This window comes from Gasterosteus aculeatus, chromosome 17 (assembly GCF_964276395.1).
Source record: "Gasterosteus aculeatus chromosome 17, fGasAcu3.hap1.1, whole genome shotgun sequence".
Lineage (NCBI taxonomy): Eukaryota > Metazoa > Chordata > Actinopteri > Perciformes > Gasterosteidae > Gasterosteus > Gasterosteus aculeatus.
In genome coordinates, this window is record NC_135705.1 from 17,580,045 (window position 1) to 17,607,877 (window position 27,833).

A 27,833-nucleotide genomic window follows, 5' to 3' on the forward strand; every position below is an offset into this window, starting at 1 on the left:
ACTTTCCTCTCACCTACGCGTATACTTAACACATCTATTCAAATGTTTCACATCCGCACTAACAATAGATGCTTTGCAGTTAGGAGTTGAGAAAAGAAGAACTTTTTCTGTGTACACTGGCAATTAAAAATGACGAGAGGGTCTTGTTTGTTGCGTAATTCCCTCTGCTAACACAAAGGGACCAATTTCCTTTTGAAAAAGAATTGTAGTTTACATTACAATAGTTGAGGGCATGTGGGCGGAAAGTAGAGTTTAGATAGCAACATGCCAATTAAAGTGGAGTGAAATTATAGAGGACAGAAACATGTGTTTGTAGGCGGTGGTCAATGCACTTTACTCTGACTGTTGCTTTCTTTGTGGCTTTTGTTAAATGGCAGAATGGCTAAAACAAAATTACACGCGTTGGGAAACTGATCAGATACAACAAGCAACAAGCCAAACATTTGGTCAAATGAGGTAAACTTACAAAGTAGCTGTACTTTCAATTTTGAAAACTATTTTTACAACATAACTATGTGTCCACCAAACAAAACAGACATGGACCGTAAAGTCAAAGTTAAACCCTTTAACGTCACTGCAGTCCCAGATTCCAGCCATTACTTTTGTGAGCACCCGCAGAGTGATTATTGTCAAAAAGAAGAGTGATCCTAAACTACAACAAGTTCTAATAACACAAAATGACCGTTTAATGTGTTAAAACAGTCGGCCTAGCAGCCACTGCAACACCAATGTGTTTGATTCCCTGAAGCCAACAAATGATTCATCGATTAGTTCCTACCTGATGTGTGCGTGAGACAAGGACCCAGAGAAGTGCTGTGCACACAGGCAGCGTCCCCGGGCCTCATTCAAGCACATTCATCTTGTTTAACTTAATCGTCTGGGAATTTAACCCTCTTCCCAGCCATCAGCATTTAGATTAAAAATGTAAACACAGACTATAAATCATTTTATTTGTAGAACATTAGTCAAGTAACAGCTTCGCACGCCGTCAACTCCAATCAAAATAAATGAATGAATGAGGGATCCTGTAACGGGATTTTTTCTTTACAGTTCCATGAAAAATAGTAACATAGTTTGAGATGGGATTATCTGGAAAAATGACTCAAATGCACAGTCAGTCAGCAAAAGATCTCCATAAATGGAATATCTCAGCCTGGTTGTATGTAATGCTAATCATTACTTAGTACTCAAGAGTCATTAGAAAAAACTATTTTATGCAGATTTTTCTTAGGGCTGAAATTGTCTGGTTGAGAAGCTGTTGCATGATGGGAGTTTCAGATCAGAAAAGCCGTACGATGCTCACTTGAAAAGGGTGCAAACAGGCTTTTCTCAATCAAAATAAAAGGAGAAAAAACGGACACTAACGACCATCTTTCAAAGGCATCAACACTAAAATCAGACCACGGGTATAAAGCGAAAGGCCTTTTGTCCTCTTCCTCCCTCCTTTACGTCGGCGGATGATGATGCAGTCGACATGGGGCTGCACCACGTGCTGCATCGCCTCGACTCACCGGGGACATTTACTGCACCTCAGAGGAGCCAACTCTTCCATCACTGCGAGGTTCGGATCGGCCACTAAACAGGACAGGAGAGTCACTGCGGACCTTCATACCCCGGATGCAACCTGCTCAGACTCCTCCCCTCTGATTGCACTGCAAGACCAGCAGACCACTATTACCCTTACCGGCACTTTCCGTCATTTCTGTAATTGGATCTTATCAAGTTGGGACAATTCTGTCAGACTGTCAGACAAATATAAACAGCTGGCAAAAGGCTTTTGTGGTAGTTCCCTCTATTGTTGGCATCTACAGGACCACATTTTGTCACGATGACACACACTCGCAAGGTAAAAACTATACCAGGGCCGCTGCTGCAGCTGGTAATTAGCATGTGCAAAGAGACAGCAGATGGTAGAAAGTAACACAATATGACAGCTCGACAGAATATTATGGCAATGGATGTGTGAGGAACGTTTCAGGAAGTAAGAGGCAAAATAACAGATATTTGCTTTCAGTGATGGTGAAACATTAGTGGTCACATGGCATCTTTCTCCTCAAGACACCAACAATAATCCTGGAGTGCTCGTGAGAACGGCACAAAAGGTTATTATGCATTCAGTCACACCCTCCTCTTTGGAAATGAAGCCATTTTTATATATCAGAACATGTGCATCATCAACAGACCAATGGCAACACACACCGCACAAATGAAACACACGTAACACTTTGACAGCGCACACAATATTAATAAAGAACAGTGCATGCTAGGTTGAATCCAGCTCCCCAGTGACCCTCTAAGGATAATTGGTATAGAAGGTGAAGCATCTTTGTTAATTCTACGCGCTTACAGGAATGCCTCAATTAATAAAACCAAGCCCCACAAGTCAAACAACAAAAAACAGGATTCAGAATGTTTGCGGTTAGCAATGCGAGCGGTGGTCAGCGTACGAACAGCAAATTACGTTTCAAGTAAAATGTTTGAACGTGTAGTCAATTCAGGCATGTATCATTTTAACGAACATCCCCACTTCAGTGAGAAAAAAATTCAAGACACTCAGGTTACCTGAAAAGGTTCTGCAGCATTAGGGTTTTCTTCTGTCAGCAAAAATCTAAATGCATTCACTTTAAAAAGGTGACTAAAAGAATAAATCTGGTTACACGATATCTTTTTGTAATACTATCAACAGATCCAATGGAATGAGCAAGTCCCTGTGTGGCCAAATTCTCCATTGACTTCCTGTTTTGTTCATCGACTATTAGAAACACATCAAACATGTTCCTTCCCATAATGAACATGGGCACCGTTGTTTATTCAGACTCGGTGCTGCACACATATTACTGGAGCACCAAATCCAGACGAATCCACTATTTACTCCTCTTTCTGTAACGTAAGCCATTTTTCTATGCAGCGAAATGGGCAGCGAGGGTAGAGAAGTCTGAATGTAGTGGGAGTATTAATTAACACAGCATTAGTTTTGTTCTTTTCATTGGATCCGTTCACAAAAGCAGAAATGTATTATATTACCCTTTCACATTTCCCCATTTTAGAAATGAACTCAGACAGACTTTTATCATTTCAACATCTCAATTGTCTCGATTTGCATCCTTTAAAAAAATCTTCATCTGAACTCATTCGTCTGTGGCTGAACTTTCACTCCTCTCCCACAACGGCACCCAACCACTGGTGAGGCGCTGGGCCCTTCTCGTCCCAATCTCCATGCGGCCGCTCCTCTCGCCCGGCCTGCTGCTGCCCGCCGACCCGCTCGCGGTCCGGCTCTTGGAACGAGGCTCCGCCGGAGCTTCTCCCTCCGAAGCCTCGGTCAGGCTCGTCATCCCGGGCGGAGGACGCCGCCGGGGACGTCTCTCTGCTGTCCAACGGGAGAACCCCACTCCCCGAGCTGCACTCGCTGTTGGAGTCTGCACCTAGCGATGAAACGAGGAGGGAGGGGTGGACAGATGGTGAGCGGAGTCCTATAAACAAACACCACATGAGAATCTCTACGCTGCCCAAAGGTAACATGCTGAGGTTCAACCAAAATCTGCAGGGCGGGATTTGAGCCGCACTGTGACCTCAGCTGAAAATAACTAATATCTATTTTACAATTTGCGCTCAGTTTTAAAAATGGGCTCGTCAAATTCGGACAGATTATACTCGGAGGAAGACGTATGTCTTCAAATGAATTGTAAGTAGATCCATTTTCTTTCAAATATTCTTTAGGGAGACTGTTATTTTAAGGCCATAAAAAGACTCTGCAGCCTCGCTGGTGATTAAAATACTAACATGCTCACAAAGACACAGTTAACATTTCATCTTATAAAGGTTTGCTGATTAGCTTTGAACGGTACAGTTAAGGCTGCAAAGGAATTCTATTAGTCATGGACATAATTAGTGCCGAATAACTTAAAGCTTTGACCCGATGACGACACTGGATGAAAAGTCAAGTTATCAGAATTCTGTCCTATTTGATATCACCCATCTAATAAATATTGAAGTAGTTCACTCAAATACACAAATGTCAACCTCAAGGTGGCGCTGCAGGAAAAGTCGTTGGGGATCCCACGGGAACTATAAATATCTGTTCCAAATTATATAGTATATATCTCGTCCGTACACATTCAGGGTCCAAACCACTTTGATGCATAACTTCTGTGTTTACTGGACTAATAATAAGGGATTTCTTAACACTTTTCTCTCTCTGCTTATCTTTGCTTACATGTTTCTTATAAATCAGCTCATTAGGTCTCCTGCTCTACTCCGGTTCACAGAGGCAGCTCCACCAATCCACTCCTCTGTTTTTCATTGTGCTCCTCACTCGATCCGTTTCACACCCGTGTGTCGTTTTGTCGACCTTTTTGTGAGTGTGTGTGAGTGTTTCCACATGACACTCTGTTATTGACCGCAGACCCGACGACGATGCACATAAGAAATTACCTTTCATACCAAGAATGAGACAGAAGCCAGAAAGGACATTTTGTTACAAAGCAACATGCAGAACATTAACTAGTCCAACATTTTAATCAGGAGCAAATCCGATGAGTTAATGAGGGAATACTTAACGTTCACGTGTGCTGAGGGGTGCGCTGTAAAGCACTCGACTCATGTTCTTGTGTCACGCGTGCCAAAAAAGTGATATTAGTAAAGATATTGCCAGTTAAAACCAGTTCATATTGACATAATAGGAGGCTGTTGCATGGATGGAGCACACAGGCGCTTGACACGTTAATGTAATTGCATGTAAACTGGAGCCAAGAGATGAATGAAATAAAAAGTGAGCTCCGATGGAACAATGACTTTGGTCTGGTGTTGGCTTTCCCCTGCTGGATGAACGCCTAAAGCAAGCAGCAAAATGTAATCAGTCAGTGGGGGAGAAAAATTCAATTTGGATCGGAAGACACACTTTAGGAACAACATCGTCATTATAAACGCAAAAAACGTGGCTGCATTTAATCGGAGGGGTCGAGTGGTGCCTTCGGCCGTCCTCGTCTCCACAACACTTGTTGAGTGACAGTTGATCCTTTATTGAAATCAGAAAGATGCTGCAGAATCCTGGCAGGTCGGGATTGAATGCGCAATCTCAACATGACTTTACGGAGAGATAATCAGCATGTTACAGTTAAGTTTGAAAGTCTGCCCACAAGCACTTTCAAGGCTCAATAAATACAGTGTTATCATCAATTGGTCAGTCTCTGCCTGTTGCCAAGCAACCTCGCGGCGGGTACAACACCAGTCACTGCGCCAGGCAGAGATATGGCCACAGTATGTTTCTCTCTCCGTAAAACAACAAGTGGTCATTTCTCTATTTATGTCGCGGGTGCACGTTCAATAAAGAAGATATAAAACGCCGATGAGCGAGCTGTAGAGCTACAGGCAGCCAGATACTTCAGTGTGACTAACTGTTTCTCCTTGTACAAGTCATCATGCTATAGACGAACAGCAGTACTCTGCAGTTATACAGTACATTGGCTGCAGAATATATATAGAATATTGCTACTAATATCCTACCTAGATAAAAAAACAACCAAGCGCATTTCTCAAACTAGAACGGAGGAAAATGTTGAAATACTGTGTCATTTAAATGGTGAATATTCAGATACCTGAGAGACTCGCACCGTCATCAGGAAGACTTGTGATGCCACTCAACGAACGCTTTGCAAAAACAAAGACTTGTGGTCAACTTTGACCTAAACACTTAACGAACAACAAAATGTTGCACCGTCGCGTGACGGCTGTCGGACAGAGTGGGCGGGGGGGGGTCCAGTCACCGGGACGGGGGTCAGTCGTGGAGCGGATGGGTGGGCCGAGGGGGGAAACCGGAGCAAAGACACGCCTCCGGTGTCCTGATGTGCTTGAGTTGATCTCAGTGTGACAAGAGCATGGCTGCCTGTCACGTTGTTATTCACATCCATGGACCCAGATGTCATTCCCACTCGGGCCCAAGTGACACCACAGAAGCTGTGGGATTGTCAGCAACTCGCAGTTTAAATTAGTTCCGTGGCAAAGATTTGGGATCCAAATAGTCTTTTGGGGTGTGGTTTTCTGTGGAGATGTGGGAGGGGTCAAATATATTACATGTAAATAATTCACACCTAGAAAAATAACCAAGGGGCTTTTTGGGGGCTTTGCCAGTGTAAAGTCATTGACTTTTAATGTGAAAGGAGATTATTGGTGAAGAATTGCCCTCGACTATTTCTGTAAAGGCAACAATTACAGAGAAAGAGTTCACGTTGAACCCATATTTAAAACTAAAAATGAATGGATGCCCCTTTTGAAGCCCGTCACCAAATTAAAATATTAGTTTGAAGACCCTCCATATTATCCATAATTAATCCAGAGAATCAGAGAATACGCCAAACAGTGGAGGCTCACCCACTGCTGGCTTTCAGCAAAAGTTGTTTTATTCTCTGACTGAGTCATTTTATTTTACACTCTTTACTGACTTTAGTAGAACATTAGATCAGATGAAACCCTTTAAGATCCATTGATGATTTGTGATGAAATGAAATAGATGTGATGGCAAAGCCTGATGTGATTGTTTTGTTAAGCCAACAGTTCAAAATCTAATTCAAATCTTTTTTTAGTGCCAACAGAGAAAAGCTGATTCTCATTTTTGAGAGGCGGCACCAGAGATGATCGGGCATTGATCTGATAAATTAGTATTTTGCTTTGTTTTGTCCTTTAAGTTTCAGCTGAGCTGTGAATGGATTATTATACAGTCGGCTTGCATTGAATTGTACTGAATTGAATAACATGCCCTTTGCAACAAAGCTGCAACAATTTAAATACCAGGAGACTATTAACATCAATTAAGCTCATTTTCACACTCCATGACGACTCGTGATTAGACTGTTTTTAACTCTCGTCCCCTCAAAAGCCTAAAGGTCCCTCTCGTATCCTCTTACATGGGTGAATTAGCGGCAAGCGGAATGGGGTTCAAGTGCTTCTGCGTCCTTAATACCACGTGTGAGTTTTCCGTGTAGCCGTGGACGGCGCCTCGGTGACTCTGTGTGGCGGCGCACTTGCACCAGAAGCTGTTGTGTCTCTTGCTTTTCATTAACGCCTCGGAAGGTGTCGATCCCGGTTCGCTTCTGCAGTTCTGCTCATAAACAAAGCAGCATGAAAACAAGGTCCAACTCCCCTGGGCTCCATTGGAGTGGAAACTCCTACAGCCAAATGATGGGGCTGTAAGATTGCGTTTGAAAATGTGTCTTGTGGCTATTCGAGTTCTTAAAGCGTCTCGGAGTCCAAACTGATCATTTTACAGCGCAAACACACACACAAAACGTTGCAGCTGTTTTTTTTTTTTTTGCATCTGGTCGCAGTTTACCACGCAGCAAAGTAAACGAGCGCTGGAGGTCAATTGGTGGTTGCGAGCGGGTCAGCCGGGGCCAAAGGTCATGCCAGGAGATTCTCGCCAGAGGTCCCTCCAGGCAATTAAGAGAGAGGAAAGAGAAAATACAAGCACTGGGGGTTTTTTACGGCAAGAATATTTAGTTTATTCCTTTATATACAAACATTATTTTTCCATTAATCCTTTTCTTGTTTTTCTTTCTCTTGTATTTTCAGCTTTATCCAGTTGGTTGTTGTAACAAAACTGTCATTGCATTCGAAACTTAACACCAGCTCTCTGAAGACACTAATAATTGCGCCGTAACTGTGTGTGGATAGTAGCACCGATCTAAGTGTAATGTAAAAGGGATCCAGTTGCAAACAGAGACCATCTGCTGACATTAGACTGTTTACAGACCGCATGAACTGAGCTGACAGACTGCAAACATATCTAACAATCTTCATTCAGGCTTTTGAACGTTTCCCTTCGGTTTCTCACTGAAAAGGGGGACTGTATTGCGCCAGGAGGCCCTTAAATATGTTTTATATGAATGGAGAAGACAGTTTTTAGGTGTAACTGGCATTTGTTGGCCTGCTCGATTTAAGAAGAGACAAACAATCAATTATGGAGACTAAGCTTGATTTGGAGCCATGACGTTATAGTAAAGATTACGTGGGGATGCTAAATGATGCTAAATGATGACCTGTATAGTATAACACGGTTTTGAAACCCACACGGTTCAAGTACCAAAGAAATGCGTGCGCTTATACAGAGAACTAAATGGGCCCCCACACGTACCTGAGCCTTCGGAGTCACTGTGAAAATCCTCCCGTTCCAACAGCCTCCTCTCTGCCTGTCGGATTTCAGGCACGTAGAAATCTCCCTGCCGGGCCAACGGGGCCATGAATTGGATCAGCCCCTCTCTGTAGATCTCGAGGAACGGGTGAGCACACAGCCTCCTCGCCTGCGAGAGATCAGTTCATGGGGTGAGAACATAAAAGCAAGTGGAGCAAATACAGTAAATGTGCATTTTCTCCAGTGTTTGGGCGTTTAGTAACCTATCAAACGGTTTGTAACCACAGAACCATCTGAGAAACCTTTTTGTAAAAGGGCGGACAAAAGTACTGTGATTGGATGAACCATGTGTCAATCAAGAAAGAGACGGAGAAGAGCGAAAAAAACACATTTTTCATGGAGAAAAGCCTCGAGTTCTGTCCAGTTCTGACACAAGAAATGCTTTAGCTGCAGCTATTGCTGAGACCTCACGGGTCCGTGCTGGTCCCGAGGCTGGTGGCCTGGACACAAACGCACAGCTCGTAGCCTGACAACAGGGCTTTTTTTTGTTTTGTCGGTGTAATCTTGTGTTCACGCATTTTTCACGTGACCTTGTGATATCGCTGCAATCCCACATTCCCGTAGAACGTCAAAACGCTTTCACACAAAGTCATCAATGTCAAGGCAGAAATGATAACCGGAGACGCTTATTAAACACTGGGGGACATTTGCTCTTTTTGCGTTTGAATAAGCGTTCGCATGTGAAACAGTCCATGAGTGAGAATAACTGGATTATGTGGGAACCTCCTCCCCTCCACCCTCCTGAACCATCATCACTCCCTCGTTTTCACTTCACACGTGTGACGCAACACATCGTTTGCCATGAATGCTGCACTGCCTTTGTTGAAGATGCTGATCTTCTTCGGTTACTTGCCTCACTCCTCTCCAAGTCTCACATGACAGACTCCGCTCCCACTTCTCCGACTCATTAACCTTTCATACCCCATGTTTTGTTATTCCGCCCATGCACATCCGATGTCTGTTGCATTTCTCCCCTTTTGGCGTATGCAAAATGTCGAGCAATACCAGAAACCTATTGCAGCTACAGTGCAGCATCCCCAGGGGATCAATTAGGGAACTTGCTTATATTTACTCAAATTGCTTGCTTGGAGTAATGTAACATTTAGTGTGTCCAGTACTGGCATCCCGGCCAGCTTTAAACAGGGAGGTTTAAAAATGTCTTTGTTTATAAGGACTATGCAAGTCTCGCTTCGGTTTCATTTTCTAAAAGCTTTCAAGATCAATTACTTGAAAAATGTAGCCAGGAAACGCTGTTAAACGCTGTGAATTTTTTGAATTTATGCAAATTGAAATCAACATTCAATCATATTGCCAACTTTCCTGCAGTGCAAAAAAAAATAAGGAAATATTTTCTCTTTTCTCGACATTATTCAAAGTGGATATGTTGCTGTTTAGCACCATGCAAACACGTATTTAGGCTGAAAGGTTTTAGACAAATAGATAAAATGAATAGTCAGCTCATGGCATCGGATATGTCAAACGCTGGTAGCATTTGTCTAAGTGGTGTAACATTTAGAGAAGGCTCCTGTAAAATCTTCTCCACTCTAAGGGAGCCTGCCCTCGAATTAAAAAAGGGTGTGGAGTGTGTGAATTAAAGCATAGAAGCTTGGTATTATTATTATTATTATTATTATGATGATTATTCTGAACATCCTACCAATTCACACATCGCGCGATCCCTTCATCTCCCAACTCTTGTGTTTCATCGTGCAAGCTGTGTGTGTGTGTGTGTGACAGGTAGGTTACGTCGCACACGTAGGATCTCATAATCAGACATGCAAAGACACACTTAACAACATTTCTCCATAGTCAGATTACTTCTAAAAACTGCAGCCCATCATTTGGTTCACCATCTGTCTCGCAGCCCAGATGTGACGGCAGCCGACATCCCCTCGATGTCGTCTGCAGGAACCACGTTGTCACTTTCAGGGGCATCAATTATTGGTGCACTTTTCCTACAGGAACAGATGTGCGTCGTCCTCGTCGGCTTGCTTCATCAGATGATGCTACAGATCGCGTATTGATGCGCAACACATGTGTGCCGACACACACACACACACACACACACACACACACACAGCGTTCATTTTGCAGGTCGGACCATCAATAAATGATCAAATGTGAAAATGAAGCCAAGCGCAGGGACACTGTCAATACAACAGCCACATAAAGGGGTTCAGCGTTAATATTTAAGTGGCAAATTCTGATTCATCAGAATTTTCTATTTATTTTTAATTGTCCCAGTAGAATGGATGATCATTAAGTTTGATATGGTTAGTCAGATCTGAAGGTTGCATTACAAAGGATAAGAGAGACAGTAAGAGAGACAGAAGGCCTACTGCTGGACAAGATGTGACAAATGAGAGCGGACTGAGACTGATGACACACTTAAAAGATTCAAGAATAGCAATATGCCAACGATGGGCTTTACACTACAAAAATGATTTCTTGCTTCGTCAAAATGTCAACAAAACGTGACAAATCTCACCAGGGTCTGCTGCTCAGCCACTGTAATTTGAGTATAGGCCCTTCGCTTACACCGTTATTGCTCTGCATTACTCTTCTTTTGTTAAAATGAAGGTACTGGTTTAATTTGTTAATGCAGCCCAGCTTACATTTACAGATTTTTTTTAAATCACTCCCTTTGCACAGTAAATCAATGTTTTATTCGTGACTCATGCAGCTAGAATTCTTTGAATGAATCATCATCTGTATGGCGTAAATTTCAAGGTTAAAGTGTATTTCTTCTTTTACTTTATTTTCCCGGCAACTGAACAGCCCCCTTTACAATAAAGAAATACAAGCTGCATGAACACATTCACTTTCCATTATAAAAAGGTGCAATAAATACAGAATTGGGAGCATTTTGATTGCTTTTTGAGAAGCTTGGATCGCATCACTCAGAGGGAGAGCAACTTTATACTCTGCTCAGGTAGAAATTACTCCTCCAAAAGGGGTTTGCTGCTATATTAAAGTTTAGACTTTAGTAGAGCACCTTTAATGACAAAGTAAAACTGCTTTTTTTCCAGGAGATTTCTTCTAACCTCTTCTCACCAAAAGTGATGTCCAGACAAGTGAGAGGAGAATAAAAGATTGCTAAGTGCTAATTGCTAATGAATAGACTAATACTCGGTGAAAGGCTTCACTCTCCCAGAGAGGGCTCTTAGCAATACTTGCTTTTAGGGCTTCATGGAAGTTAATAAAAAAAAGGTTACGGTTTTATAAGATATAGGATATTAGATTCAAGATGCTTTGAGATTCAAGACATTCAACCAAAACATAATTATTTTGCATTCAACAACATCTTGACTGCTGCAGCTAATACCCATAATCACTGCTGCAAAGAGTGCTTTGTTCAGCCATTATCTAAGACTTAGATAATGGTTTGGATTCCAAGTCCAACTCCAGCGTCCTAATTGGGTCGTCGCCAAGCAACCAATGTGCAGTTGAACACAATTTGCATTTTTACAAAACACAATTAGGGTTTTGCGTTGAAAGGATTATTCAGTTCCTCAATAAGAAGATTGACAGAGAGCTAATTGCCAACTATTTTGAAAATCTATTTTTCATGCAAAAACAATACCAAACACTAATAATTTAGTTTCCTATTTTCTGACATGTTATACATCACATATTCAATCATTTGATTATCAAAATAATATAAAAAGCATGAGCCTAGGACAGGCTCACAGTGGGATAGCTATCCATAGACAGACTTTGGTCATTGAGGACAATGTAGTGGTACATTTTGTTTTGAGTAACCGGATCTTCTATGCTCATTTCTGTCTCCACGTCCTCCACAGCACATACAAGTATATTTGGAAGGACAAATATTGTTTTGTTTATTTTTAGGACTAAAAGCCTTATTATATTTAAGCATTATTAAGGGAACAGACATGATAAATTACAGGGCCAAGAGAACACGACGTTGCCTTAATTCGATCAAAACATTTGTTAAAGAGGCCAAACTACTTTTTTCTTCTTCATGTTGGGTTGCTACAAAGTGACAGACACCTGGTGCCACTGACGTCCAGGTACGCAAACAAGGACTAGAAGAGCATTGATCACACGCAGGTAAATCAATCCCCATTAATGCGTTTCAACGTGTGGAGGAGGAACCGTGGTTTCACCCCAAGCACCTTCTCGTGCTCGCTGTGTGCTTGTGGACCCTCTGCAGCCGGCCCTCAAGGACCTGATAAGGGATTATCCACATGAAGAGGACGAAGTGTGTCCTCTCTTTGCAGGTTTCTTGCCCCGGGAAATAAAAACGCCCGCAAGGGGCCGCTGTGCAAATACATCCAGAGTATTTTAAGAGCTCTAAAACTATGTTTCCCCGTTGATCTGAAGTGCTATTTGTGTTCCAAAATCTAATCGAAATAATCAAATCAACCTACGCTATCAGACTCAAATGTGTGACCGACGGCCCGTTAATTGGAATCTGCTTAACTGTGATTTGAAATGTAACGAGTCAAATCACAGTCGAGGTGTTAACAGGCGCAATATCATCAGAGTGCAATTAAAAAGCTCAATGTAGATCTTTTAGTTGTACAATGTAAGTGTTAAGTCTGTCCATAAGATTTCTTAAAATAATTATTCAACAGTATTTTATTTATTTTTCCATTTTTCCCTCATTAAAATGTAATGTTCTTACTTTCAAGGAAAGTAAATACTTGGCTAGATTTCCTTAACGTTTCCAGTAATTTCCCTTATGAGCAGCAATTCAATGAGATACTAAATAAAAGACGAATCCATTTCCCTCCAGCGAGGAGCTGAAAGTTGTGGGGAAGACAATATTTCACCAGTGAATAAAGAGGCATTCTGGGAGCATGTGGGAGCACACGCAGTGCGGTGAACACATCTGTGATTTCAACTAGGAAATGAGTGCTGGCAACGAAGAGGCACGATAACCAAAGTCAAGCCTGACACGAATGAGATAAAAGCGGCAGTATGCACGAGCTACCAGGGGGGGGGGTTGGCAGAGGAGCAAATGAGTAACTAACCAATAAATAAGATATGGTTTTCTTTGGTGGCTCCTGAAAAATCACATATATGAATTTTCCTGAATGTCACTTCATTTGGTTGCTTGGTTTCCGTGCCGTGTTTTTCATGAGCGCAAATAACAATTTGGGCACAATTCTTCCAAAAAGGAAACAATCAGAAGATACATGAACGTCATCCTTGGGAATAATGATGTCAGACCCTGTGTGTAATACCGATGCTGTTATATTTCACTCGTTAACTGTTATCTTTATTATCAATTACGCTCATGATGCAAATTAATTAAGAAAAGAAATTGTTTTTTTTTAATATTGTTTATGTTCAGAAAATTGTACTCAAAGGCCATAATTTGCTCTAACTAATTCATTATCAGGTGGTGAAACTGTACACAGCATGACGGAGTCACAATATCCTACAGAGATTACATGAGGAATAATTCAAAAACTATTGACACTTCCCAGCGTTTTACTGTGTCGAGAAGAAGCAAAGTTTGGAGTGACACCCCTCCCAGGGGGGGCCGTGCACCTCCTGTGTCTGAGAGAGAGAGAAAAAAGTCAGACGAGATGAGATGAAGACAGTGAAAAATTGATGGAGAAAGTTGATAATCCGGTAACCCGGGGGGAATAAATGTGGGGGGGGGGGGGCGAAGAAAACAGATGACAAATGATCCTTCCGAGTCCCCAGACGAATACAAACAACAACCGCTGCCTCAATAAAAGGCTCCATTTCTCCTGAGGAGGAAAGCCACGCTTTCAGCGTCAAGAGAGGACAGCTGGGGGGGACGAAAGCGGCAGATAAGTGCTCACGGACATTTTGCTGCATTCTGATCGCGTGGAGACGAGGCTTCTTTTTTCCTCCAGTATTAAGTACAGTTTACCATTTCCTCGGGAGTACGAACATTTTTAACTCCACATCCACCACTCAAACGATTTCTATTAAGCCACCGGCGCGACAAAACATGACGTAAGTAACCGGCCGCAACAGATCAAACCGATCAAAGGCGAAAAAACATAGTGATAGAAAGGCACATGAGACAATCCAGTATCCCTGCATAGATGAGCCACTGGAATTGATACGACAGCGAAAAGAGTGTGATCGGCCTCCGTTTACTCGGCTGCGCCGCGTCACAAATGCTGCTGTGAGACGCGGCGATTGATTGTAAAACCGAACAGAAACCGACCCGTGTTTGATTCGTGAGGGTTACATTTAATGAGACTGGGAGAACGCGCGTGTCGCCATTGAAGGTTCCCTGTGGAGTTTTCGACCGGCACACATGGAGCTTCCTCGATTCCTTTTATCAAATGTGTTTACAAGGGCACACATTCTACGCAACACACATCCCCGCTAATGGCTTCAGACCGTGTCACCGCTGAACACTTCGCACACAGCCGGGACTTAATGTAGTGTTTTTCATTTATTGTTATAAAAACATTAGTATTCATTTTGTAGTTTGTTTCCTCTTTCAACATTTTCTAAAAGGTCATTATTTTATGCTTCGTTACAATGCAGAGAGTACTATATATTGTTACTTTTGCATCTGGAAAGTGGTAGAATATAAATACAAACATAAAGCATACTCCCGCCGGATCACCCGAGCGTTTGTAAAAGTGGTCAAGATTTTTGCCATTTTCACTAAAACAGAGACGAGGAAAAGAAGCTCGAGAAAAAAAACATCTGCAAACGAGTCTTCAATCCCATCAGTACGTGAACGAGTGATTCCATGAAGATCACTGCACCGGGTCGACTCTCACAGGCCATCGGAGCCAAACCCAAAGCCTTTCCTCCTTTTCGGTACCGGTGAGGTTGGTGGTGTCAAAGAAAGAAAAGAAATAGAAGGGTTGGAAGTCTCAGTCCGGTCGTCATTTCAGGATCAACCCTGTCCTATTTTCTGCAAAGAAATATGCAGCAAATGTGTCTTGCAGAATTCTTGCAGCGGCGGGAAATCCCCCCCCCCAGATAAATAACATCCATCAAAGCTTGAGTGTTCACACAGGCTTTGGAAAAATTGAGAACCAAGAGACATTTATGTACGAAATGCTGCGGCGTCCCAAACAACTATCTGCAGGACGTTCGAGTGACTTCAAAGGTAACAGCCACCCGATGGCTGATAACAGCGGCAGGCTTTCAGGGAACACAGACTCGCCCTCTCACAGGCAACACGACCACAGAAGCATCCATCCATCCATCCCACAGGGCGATGGCGTCTCTATCAACAGGGGAAAACAGAAAAACTCCACTAAACGGAAATCCAACTTTTAAAACAGTCGACTAAAAATGGACGAAAAATGTATGGCGACGTTGTCTTTTTGGTTTCACACATTCCTTGTGCAGATATTCGCTGTGCTGCGCTAGCAGCAGCTAATTTTGCCACCCGAGTCGCTAAACCCCAAGCGGAGATGATTGGCAGCTTTTGCACCAATTAGATCTCTCCTTTCTGACGCCGCAGCTCAGACTGACGCTTCCTGATTTGGGGCAATTTATCCGATTTCGTCCAGCTTCCCCTGTGAGCGATGTGCAGTAGTACTCCAAAAAAGACAAGTAGACACATTTTTGATGGAGGACAACGGTGACATTTGGATAAAAAATGGCCGCGCGCTGACACGGTGTTAACGCTCGTCTCGGCGACACGCGCGTTGGAATCAAGCTGGAAATAGAAATAAAAAAACGCCGGCCATCAGTGGCAACAAAGAGCGTGTGATTCAGGGTGACATTTGACCGCTTCCTGCAGCCGGTGTGTTGATGACAGTCATTTGTGAGATTATGGAGGACTCCACCACTCCATTAGGGGTAGATCTTCACCCCAGCAATTTACTGCCGCTTCACTTCGAACCGTATCCAGTCACCTCATATTCATTTGGTCGTTTCGGCGTTTTGCTTCGTCACGTGACTGATTCAGTAGCACAGAAGTGTTTCCTTAACACGTGTTAAGACTCTTTTCGGACACTTTCCGAGAGTCCTTTTGTTTTGCAATGAGCGGAGGACAACGGAACAGTTCACCTGCAGCCGCTTGTTGTCTACATGTCATTTCAAAGCCCCGTTTGGAGGGTGGGGGGGGTTCAAAGGGGCTGACAGAATGACAGCAGGCGCTGCCACTCTTTACACGGACTCATTCAGCCCCGACAAATGAGCAAGGGAACTGTTAGAAAGTCACTGAGCCGAATAAAGCAGTTAAGTCTTAAGCCCATTTTCTTTCCTCGGCTCAGAGGTCCCAAACCTCAGCACCTTGGTCAGGTCCCCCCTCCCCGTCCCCCGTGTCCCCCGTTGTCCGACTCATACTCGAGCGGTTCAGAATTGCCTTTTGGATTGCTTTGCAGAAAATCCCTCAAGAGGACACTGGAGGACGTCCATTTAATTTGCATGTCGGTCTCAACAAAAGACACGACCAACAATATTTAGACATAAAGAGAATGTGTGTGTGTGTGTGTGTGAACATACAACCGACAAGAAGCTTTAAGAAGGCAATATGTATTCCTAATAGAGCTAAAACATCAGGACTTTACTTTGGGTGAATCGTCCAATCACAAATATGCCAACAGAAAGTTTGGACATTTCAACGTGTGTCCGCTTTTTGTTTTTAAAATGCCGGAAATGCGTTTCTATTTTTACCCCGCTCATTGACCTTTAAAACACAGAGTATCCGCTGTCTCATTTCGAGTCGTGGTTATTATTTACAGGTACTTTCAATGTTTAACACCGCAATCACGGGCCGATAACTTCAAACTGGCCAGCGTTCGTCTTCCAGGCGTTTTGCTCCGTCTTCGCATCCAAAGTGATTGAAAAAAATGTCCGCCAGCACAAAACAGTTGTCCCGTGTCTAAAAATAACTACCCTTCTTAGACTGAAATCCCACCCTGCCCGATCTTGATTCAGAGCGACTGTGCGACAGAGGATATCGTTGGGATCAGATCAATCGTATGTAGATGTGACATTTAACACCGACAGTAGATTCCCAGCTGCTGGAGGATTAAAGCCATGTTTGAACATTTGTCGGGCAAACTCCAGCCGAGCGTCCCGCGGGGAGAGCCGGCCTGCAGGATCGTGACGCGACATACTTGATTTTACGAGGCCCGGTGGTTTTTGTGCATTGGTGTAATCAATCGGTTTGAATTAACAACAACATACCAACATAACATGCAGGTTATACGGGTCGTTATTTCCAGTCTACATGCATCCATCCTGTATGGTTCCATCTAAGTTGAGCAAAGTGCATCAAAGCACATTGAACCGTAGCAGCTTTTATTCCCACATCTGATTCAATAAGTATCTCTTTAGCTTTTAATCGGAGGTCTCGTTGATTCTTAAACGGAACAGTGCTTCCGATGATATGGAGCTTAAACGGCTACAAATAGCTGCAGCCTGGTGAGTGTTGACGCGACACAGTAAATGACAGTAAATTACATCTATTGTACGGACGAAAAAACTGAATCTGAGGTCTTAGACGAACAGTTCTTACTCTTGCCAGATGAATTTGAATGATTCGTATGATATTTTTGAGGAGTCAATTTCAACTGACCATTTATTAGGTCGTTTCCTAATGAAGCCAACCACATGTTTTGGTCCCTGCACCTGGTCAGTGTTGTCAGTTACAACTGAAACAGAAAGAAGAGACATTTGCAACTTCAATACTCGGATGCAACTCAAAAAGTTCTGCATAGAACGCGACTTAACAGGCTTTTGATTTAAATTCAGATCCTCCCCCAGAATATTCAATTGTTTACTATATGCTGTGTCCTCTTCTTTACGATATGGATATTTTCAAGACACGCCCACAGTAGCAATTCCAATCACACCGGATCCTTCGTCCTGCAGCGTCTGCATCTGCCTCACTTTGTCCAGCACATAACCTTTTCTGACCTTTCTGAATAGTCTGCCTGCGGACCAGCATCTGTCCACTGCTCCGCATCGCTCCACGTGGGTGACACTAATAGCAATTGTGAGATGCGGGCCCTTATGTCTCCCAAAAAAAAAAAAAGAGCCTTTAATCTTTATTGTGCTGAGGAAGACTTTGTGATCACTGTCACACCCGGCGTGTCGGTTACTAAAAAAGGCCATTTCGGAGGAACAAAGGAACTCTCTTTATATTCAGACCACAACGTCCGTGTTGGCGAGAAGCTTCAGTAGCCCCGAAGCGAACAAATGTCCCATCGTCTGCCTTTCACAAACCTTTAGATCTCAGTGAATGTCAGCGATATTATTCCCCCCACTCCAGTGTGAAGGCCTGGCCACCGTGCTTACGTCGAGCCTCAAGGCGACCAAGGCATCTGTGATGTGGTCCCGCCCGCTAAAGAGCCACGGCACGGGAGGGAGAAAAAAAACACGCCGGGGCCGATCGATGGTCTGACTGTGCAAATATCAGGCTCCGACCGCCGGGCCGGCGCCTCAGAGCGCCTGACAGACAGAAAGCGTTCCAGCGCGACCAGCCGCGCGCGCTAAATGCAGATGAGCTGCTTCGAAAAGGTCTCCCCTCTCGGGACATCCAGAGTGTCAACAGCACGGCGTATTAACAGGGAGGGATTCTGCTTCTGTTGAAAGGTGAGCCACGTTTCAGTTTAGATACTCTTGTTGCATTTTATGCAGGAATGAAGTTAAACATTGCTCCACAAACGATGAAGATATTCATTTAACGCCTTCTCATGCGGCGGCTGACTATAATTAAACTACCAGCGGGGGTTTCAACTCGCGTTTTCAACTCCCTTCAGCAAGTGTCGGTGTAGTAAAAGGTAGAAAGGAGCATGACAGGTAATACATGTTGCTATTTTAAATGCTTCAACAATTTCAAAAAGGGGGACAGCTGGTTTTTGTCAATTGGATGACAGTGAAATGGCCGGATTTGAATGACGACACAGTAACTGGAATTTAACACCAAAATGACATTACACACATTTCCTGAACCTCTAAACATAAATGACTGTGGATTGGAATGTGCCGTCTTGATGAATCCACATTGTACTGTCAGGATCTCTCACAGTACCCAGACCAGAGAGGGGGGGGGAAGTCTTTCAGATGGAAGATTCTTCCCTCATGCAGGTTATGCGGGTCGTTTTTTCCAGTCTACATGCATCCATCCTGTATAGTTCCATCTAAGTTGAGCAAAGTGCATCAAAGACCATCGAACCGTAGCATCTTTTATTCCCACATCTGATTCAATAAGTATCTCTTTACCTCACGAATTTTAATCGGAGGTCTCGTTGATTCCTAAACGTAACAGAGCTTAAACGGTAAATGCCTGCAGCCGGTGAGTGTTGACGCGCCACAGTAAATGACAGGACACGTCTTTTTACGTGGGTAAAGGAGACTCAATTTGCTTGCGTAAGCCGACCTCTCAGACAGGCTCAAGTGTCACAGGCGCGCAGGCAGATCCAAACAGCCTCCCGGCAGATGGTGGAGGCGGCCGGACACGTTCCTCCTGCAGCAGCCCGGTGATTGAGACGACCTGTGGCGTGGCCACCTGCTTCCACGCGCTGCATAATTAAAACCACGTCCACGAACCCTCTCAGCGTCCCCCCCCCCAGCAGCACGCCGCAAGATCGTTCATCTGAAAGTGCTAACTCCTCCCCTCTCCTCCTTTGTCTTAGCGTTCCCTCCTCGCCTGTGTGTCCTTCCCCTAAAACACACACACACACGCACACGCGTGCCTCACAACGCCTCGGGCCATGTGAAAAAAAAGCTGCTCGGCTTTTATTAAAACACAGCTGCCCGAAAACACACACAGCATGACCTCCGATGCACATGTGCCGATCACCGGGTCGGATACCGATCGCTCCTCCGCTACCGCTCGATGTAGACTCACCTTTGCAGTCAGTCACGATTCGCCCCGTCACAATCACACACATTTCACATCTCACGTTTCCGGGGTCCGACCACTAAAATAACGATACAGGCGGCAGCTCATAATGGATGTTTATACCTGTGATATTTAGCCTTTCTTTGAGTAAACACATTGGGTGATGGGAGTGATTGGCAGAATACCTTGATGTGGTCCTCTAGCCGTGGGTAAACCCTTCTCATTCCCAGGAGGACGGAGAAAAAGGTCCTGTGGGGGAAGGAGGCCGTGACCACGTGCGTGACTTCGGGGAAGGAAAAGACTTTGAAGCCAGATGTCTCGTAGCTCCTCAACAGTTCCTCGTCCGCCTGGTCCTCCCCCTCGCTCAGAATGCTGCCGACGGCAGAGCGGCACTGTGGTCCCGGCACCTGGAAACGAGGACCAAATGAAGACGTAAATAGAGAGAGGATACGAGCGCAGTGGACTGAAAGATCTGGGGTGATCAGATATAAATATAGATCAAAGAAAAGATGAAACTTCGCCGTCGCCGTATCAGCATTTGGCCTTTCCGTTTTCCCCTCATTATTATGATTCTTTACGGCAATAATTACACCGAGCTTCCAATACGACCACATAAGCACGGATGGCCGGAACAACTCGCAGTGTTTGCCGACGTTTTTGTGCATGAACTGATTGCACAAATCCCAACACCATCTCTCTTCTTGCCAGTCAACCCACCTCGGAGAAAAGGGGAGTGAGACACATTATAAGATCCCTTTGGTGGGCACAGAAATACAGCATGAAGTTGGTGTCTTCTCTGATGTCAGCCAGGTGTTGAATGTAAAGGAGAAAGGATTCTCATTTAATCGGAGCTCTAATTGGACCATTTGGCAGCACCGCAATTATTGCTCCTTCCTCCATTCTGAACACCCTGGTGCCCATTAAAAAAAAAAAGAAGAAAAGGGAGACACTCTTTACGAATGAACACTCCTGGGACATTCTCCCCACTCAGCTGAGCTGAAGGCTCTTGTAATAAATAAAGCGGAATGGTCCAATTTGTCCATAAATCCAGCAATACCAGGCTTCTAGCACAGCCAGTGTGTCCGAGAATGCCTTTTTTTTCTCCCGTATTCCTTCACATGAAAGGTCAGTAATGGGCAGAAGTGTGGTGTTCACCAGCCACTGCACAGTAGGCTAATTATGCACATTCAAATTTGACACAACACGCACACAGAAAACCTGCAGGATGTGAGAAACATGCATCTGATCCAGGAGGAGTTTGGTAGCTGCAGATGAACAACAGATTGTTTTGAGTATTGTTAATAAGATATATGATGTTATATCATATATATCAGTGTAGTAGACAACTAAAATGCTGTCTACTACACTGATTTACTCAATTCTGATTCATGTAATCAGTTCCTAATCTGATTTCATCCTGCGATAGATAGATTTCCCTGAGTAAAGCTAATAAACAATCTTTTGTACTCAGCTCTTTTTAAGAGGTACAAATTGAGAGAACTGGCGGGATTATATTTCACAAGATTTGTGTGATGATTGATTGATTGAATTGGTTTGAGGTTTTTTTTTAAGCAACAAATAACCAAACTCGAAGCGGATTATCCAATGTGATGTTTGGATATATGTAAATATATGTAAAAGGTGCATTCGGGAAACTTTCAACACCATTTTGGGGGGGAGGGGGGGGCCTCACAGTGGGAAAATAATAGAGCCAAGTGGATCTATTTATCATCACAGGATCCGGCCGGATCAATGAACCAGGACCAGAGCACACGCCTCCGTCACTCCGTGCACTGATCAAGTGTGGTGACTTTTGAGGATCTTCAATGCACTGACAGCACGTCTGAAGCAAAAGGTTTCCGAAATTCCGAAACGGCTGCAGTGTCTCAGCTGTGCATGGGCCGAACTGACTTTGGCATTCTTACAAAGTAAGAAACGGGAAAAACTGTCTCCACCGGCATACAAAGTAACGCACTGCCATTCGGGGAGGCTCACGGGCAATTATCAGAGAGATTCTCCATCATTTCATCATCCACCACAAAGCCCGACGCTTCAGACGGATACGCGTGTCCTCCTGACCGGCCCCGTCGACTTTTGACCCAAAACATGGGTCCCCAGGGACGCGCGCACCTCCCCCCCCCCCCCCCCCCCACACACACACACACATGGGCGTCATTTCCACCACCACTCACATGGTCACATGGCTCTGTATTTAGACATCCTACGTCTCCACGGTCCGAAACCCTGACCGCTATTGCTTACTGGGAATATGCAGTTTGACAGACAGCTTCATGGTCCACCCCCCCCCCGCGAGGGCCCTTTGACACTTGTCAAAGTTGGACGCAGGGGTGGAACGGGGGGGGTGGGGGGCGTTTGGTGGTGAAGTGGGAGGACTGGGTCCGAAACCCCCTGGCTTTGAGGCTGTGTTCGGTGAGCGGGGCCACGTTCACCGTTCAAAAAAAAAAAAGACAGAGCTACTACGGCCCTGTAACCATGGCAACCGCCCGAAGACCAACTCACGTCCTTGCCGAGGTCTTCTGTTTCTCCGGAGGAAGTGATTCAAAAAAGGAGGTAAAAGTGAGAAAACAGACCGGCCGCGCTGACACTTCTACTCGTTCTGCTGCACTTTCGGAAAATCTTTCTCAGTGCAAATATGAATGGACAGCGTCTCACCACTCAAGACACCAAATGCCAGTCGTCCATTGCGAGAGGCCCTCTCTGGTTCTCCTGGCGCCGGGAGGCTCGGGCGCTAATGAGCTCAGGTCATTACTCCAATTACTTTGACTTAGATCGGGACCTGGCTGGGACTGTGCAGAGCAACTAGCGCCCACTGCCAGCCTGGGAAAAAAAAAAGAGAGGATGGGCACAACAAAAGTGTTTTTGAATCAGCGCTGGGGACCGCAGTCCCCCTCTAGACTCGGGTTGCATTCCATCTGGTTGCGTCAGGTCCAAAGTGCACCGTTGCTTAAGTCGATAGTGGTGAACAGCAGAGGCAGACATCCGCATATTCAACAGACATGCACGTGGAAACTGTTGAGTGACACTTAAAAAAAGGGGGATCGGACAGCATAGTTGACAATATTTGACAATTTGGGGTATTGACAATTAGCGCCTCCTTCTACAACATTTTTACTGACATGCAAGTATGTCACATGTGAAGAAAAAAGAAGGAATAATCATTTCTAACTACAGGAACATACATTCACTTGCCAGTTTAAACAACAAGGCTGAACACCTTTTTCAGTCAGACGTTATTAAGCCAACGATGGGAATGTGGTTGCATCTAGTGTAAAAAAGAAAAAGTTACAGCAAGCATCTAGACAAAAAGACCAGAGCCAGAACAACGTGTGCTTTTGTCTCCCTGATCTACGGCCTGAAGGTCGTGCGGGCTGAGGAGGAAAGTCGGTTATATTCTGGGCCTCGCCGAGGACCCTCCTGTTAAAAGGTAAAGCCGCAGCTGGCTCGCCCCAATGACTTTGCTGCCCACCTTCATAAGCCGGCAAAGCCTTTCCTTGGCGGTGAGATTTAGGTTCCTACACGGAGGACAGAACCCACTTCCTGTTGAAGTGCATATTAAAAGAGTCACATTTTCCCACAGGTGCAGGTGTTTTTTACACCTGTATCCATTTAGTTTATTGTCTAATACAGTAAAATAATGTTTCTATCAGGTATACTTCATTCGTGACCAAATGTCAAATACAACAGACTGACAGTTAATCCGACCTTCCTTCAGCAATGTTATGAAGCTCCGTTTTTTTATAAACTAATTTAGACAGGAGTCAATAATAGCCAGTAGTACGCATGTTTTTATTATTTTGTCCACCCTCTTTACATCAATGAGAGCCTGCTGCTCTGTGTAATCATCTATTATTTATTTATCAATTAAATTATTGCAGAGTGGTCTTTATTGAGGGCTTATTGGATATTCAAGGTGTATTGATGATATCTCCAAATATGTGATTCATGTTCCAGCTCTTCAATGAGTGAAGAGGTCAACACACAGCGTTCTACATTCTGCTACCGTGTTTTCCACAAATCCCCTTTTGCAACCTGAACCTCCGGACCCTCCCCAGCACATCAAACTGTCCCGCTTAACCATTTGGGGCTACTCTTTGTCTCACTCCTTCTCGTTCTGTTTGGGAAGAGCCTTTTGAAAATACAACTCAAGCTGGATTCTCTTGAGAAGGTGGGAACCAGCGCCGCGGGACTCTGGAGACCCGGGCGTGAGCAGGATTATGTATTAGGAAAACAGATCCAGCAGATGATATCGCCCGCTGGTTATAGACACTTGAGATTTGGGGATGGATGGAGTTCACACGGGGAACGGTTCGGAAAGCAGGAAAAACATCTGACGGACGGATCCAACGCGGCGTTGGTGAGATGGTAGATGCAACCAAAAGGGTTTCTGTCACATCCACTGAAGCATTGTAACATTCCCCCATTTTGAAGTTTTGTATGCAACTCAAAAATGGTTAAATTGAATAAATATTACAAAGACACCAGCTAACAATACAAGCTTTAGCCATCGGACTGTGGGGTGAATCAAATAGAACTCACCTGGGAAGTGGTTTAATGAAATATGTATGAGGATTAATAAATACGCTGTAAGACTTCAGAGCTGCAGGTGGACCTCCAACAGATCACAAACAAAACACCAGTCAGACACCAAAAGGCACATCGGCAGCTAAGGAGCCAACCTGAGGCCGTCGATGAAGCTAAAGCAGATCAGCAGATCTCATTTAAAATGTGAAATTATCTAAATCAGAGTCAATTTGAAGAATGTGAAACAAAAAAATATGAACAGTATATCTCAATAAATCATTTTTGTAATGGATTTTTTATTAAGGTGGATTATATTAGTAGTTGATCATAGTTCACGGCTTTGATTGGAATTCATTTAATTAAAAAAAAAAGTATATCTGTATATCCCCATAGACCGAAAAGTGCTGTTCCCTACTTCTCAGGACCATGAATTAGCATACATACAACAAGCATATGGTTAATATTTAAATACATCTGTGACATCTATGGATCCACTACACACACCACACCCTGTGCAGATCATGATAGTGCTCTCTAGAAAACTTATAAACTGTCAGTTCCAAAAGTCATTACAGAAAACTGTAAAAAAAAATAAAAGAAAGGGTGTTTGACTACATGAAATTTGACTCAAATGGTTATTGGTTAAAAAGGTGAAAACATTTCACTGGATCAATAATTATAAACACCAGCAGTTATCTAGTGAGAATTAACCATAAAGCGCTTCACTGGTTTTAAGAGAATGACGTCAGCGCCATCTAGCGGTTGACCACAGAAACAAGTTGACATCGTAAAATCTCCCTTTTTTTAAAAAAAGTTAACATATTGAGTTAACCAAAACACCGGTAAAAGAAAGAACTGTTCCGGTAAAGTGTGTGTCGGGAATATTTACCTTTTTAGGGTCGTCGTAATACACTCCGATACGCGAAAGCTTCGGTCCAATACCGCGAGACTCCTTGAAAAGTTCTCCGCAACTCTCGTACGGACCCTTTTTGAACTTGTAGACGAATGTGATCTTCTTGATGGGGGGGGAACCGGTCAGGACGGTTATGTCGGAGAGGAGGCCCGAGTACAACGCGTACCCGGCCGCGGTGAGAAGGACCACCAGCAGGCTGGTGGCCACACACAGTCCGGCCCAGTCTGCCATGATCGGCTTGACGGCGCGGCGGGCCGCCGTTATTCAATTAACTTCCTCTCAACCCGTTCGACACCGGTTTTTTTTGTTTGTTTTGTCTTACAAAGTATCTGGTGGCGCTATGGAGACCACGTGTTTTAGCACGCGTTTGGTTGATTTTCAGTTGTTCACTTGAATTACCTCGAAATATATTTCGCTATTACACATTGCGCGGTGCTTCCTGGGAGATACCATCCAGATCGACCACAGGGGGGGGGGACTCTGTCACAGAGACACTTGTAAAACTAAAAAGGAAAAGACAAACGTATCCATGTCGCAAACATGTATCCAAATCCAGATTGATACCATCGCTGAGTAGGTTTGGTGTTTGCAAAGTGATGAACATTTGATGAACTACAACGTTGGAAAACCCGTCGACCCTCATTATTGAGATGGCCATTGTTTACACTTTCTTCACCTTTGCCATTTTGAATGGAAGCTGTGGTCTGTGTTCTCTAGAAGTGCAAAAATGCGTGATTAGTGATCCGAAACATAGGTTAGTAAGACACTGGTTTGACTCCTTTACCATATTTATAGCTAATCAATTATATTGCCTCTTCCTCAAATGGCCATGTGAGTCAGAAAAGAATTGCAATAATATCACATGTGGAAATTTTACTTTGTGACTGAACATGATGAATGTCTACAGAAAAGGAAGGGAGGTTCCATCCATTTGAACTAGTAACGCCTTGAGGGTTGACATCTGCTCCGCCCCTCACGAGGACAGAGCCTCGAGGAAACTCTCCCACATTGAGATCATCCAGAAGTCCCTTTTCACTTAATCTCATTGTTTGTGTGACTTGAGCCATAATTCCTGTGCAGAATGGCTGCGAACATGAGGCGATTTTACGACCTGACCGCGAGGCTGCTGTCCGGAGGAAGCTTCAGTTTCTCCGCACTAAAGGGCAAAGTTGTTCTCATCGAGAACGTGGCGTCCCTCTGAGGAACGACCACCAGGGACTACACTCAGATGAACGAGCTGCACAGTCGCTACTCGACCGAGGGCCTCGTCATCCTGGGTGTGCCCTGCAACCAGTTCGGACATCAGGTAGGACATGTGTGAAGGTGTAAGATAAGAAGACCTAGATGGGTCTTTTAATGAGAAGCTGTGAACAATTAAACAGTCTGTGCCTTTTACGTGAACCCTCATCCGACCCAAGGACTACAGGATGGGAAGAAACAACCGCATAGCACCCCGAGAAGATCTGTCAACTGCATCTGTGTCTGCCTGCTCTGATAAGAAGGCCCCTGCGCCCCCCCATGTGTAATACTTTACAATAAGACCCATGGCAAGATGTTCCTTTTATCTATCTTCGGTTATTCATTACAACTGCCTTTTGGGTTGCGTTCAGTATACCAATACATTGGAATTAAAAAAAAAAGCTGTGGTAACACATGAATATTATGCAATTCATTTGGAACCAATAGTTACAGTTAATGATAGTGGGACTATGTTTCTGTCTGTTCTATAACAGGAGAACTGCAAGAACGATGAGATCCTACAGTCTCTGAAGTACGTCCGTCCAGGGAATGCCTTCGAACCCAAGTTCCAGCTCCTTGAGAAGGTGAACGTCAATGGAGAGGATGCCCACCCCTTGTTTGTATATCTGAAGGAAGAGCTTCCGTTCCCCTGTGATAATGCCACGGCTCTCATGACCGATCCAAAGTTCATCATTTGGAGCCCCGTCAGTAGGAACGACATCTCCTGGAACTTTGAGAAGTTCTTGATCACTCCCGACGGGGAGCCCTACAAGCGTTACAGCAGAAATTTCCTCACCATTGATATTGAGGCAGATATTAAAGAGCTGCTGAAGAGAGTCAAGTAATGCTGTGGGTGACTGACAGGAACAACCAATTCCGTCCAAGTTGTGTCAGTGGTATTACTTTTTATTGCAGGTATTTCATCGTTTGTTTCCACCTGCGCGGTGATGTTCGTACACTACGGCTGTTCGGCCTATTTACTGAATGAAGATGCTCTTTGAAACCTTTTGGCGTGGGGAGTTTCTGATGAATATGTAAGAGGCCGATTCTGCCTGTATAACTCATGCAGTGGGGTGGATTCAAAGCGGAGAAAAATAAACACATAATGTCGTATCAAATGTTGCTTTATTATGTATTTACAGCGCATGCATTCACAAATAAGTCCAGTATTTTTA

At 44.1% G+C, this 27,833-nt stretch overlaps 2 protein-coding genes across 2 annotated transcripts; one reads left to right on the plus strand and one right to left on the minus strand.

Moving 5' to 3' along the window:
• Window positions 1–2,131: 2,131 nt before the first annotated feature.
• tex264b (testis expressed 264, ER-phagy receptor b) lies at window positions 2,132–25,650 on the minus strand. Its single transcript, XM_040204534.2, is given in 5 exon segments — window positions 2,132–3,365; window positions 3,367–3,422; window positions 8,126–8,291; window positions 20,150–20,371; window positions 25,396–25,650. Coding segments are annotated over 5 exon segments (936 nt in total). The 3' UTR covers window positions 2,132–3,128.
• Window positions 25,377–27,771, plus strand: gpx1a (glutathione peroxidase 1a). The gene is made up of 3 exons (XM_078091647.1): window positions 25,377–26,173; window positions 26,327–26,725; window positions 27,153–27,771. The coding sequence occupies exons 2-3, from the start codon at window positions 26,501–26,503 to the stop codon at window positions 27,501–27,503; spliced, it is 576 nt and encodes a 191-aa protein (XP_077947773.1). The 5' UTR covers window positions 25,377–26,173; window positions 26,327–26,500; the 3' UTR covers window positions 27,504–27,771.
• The last annotated feature ends 62 nt before the right edge of the window (window positions 27,772–27,833 follow it).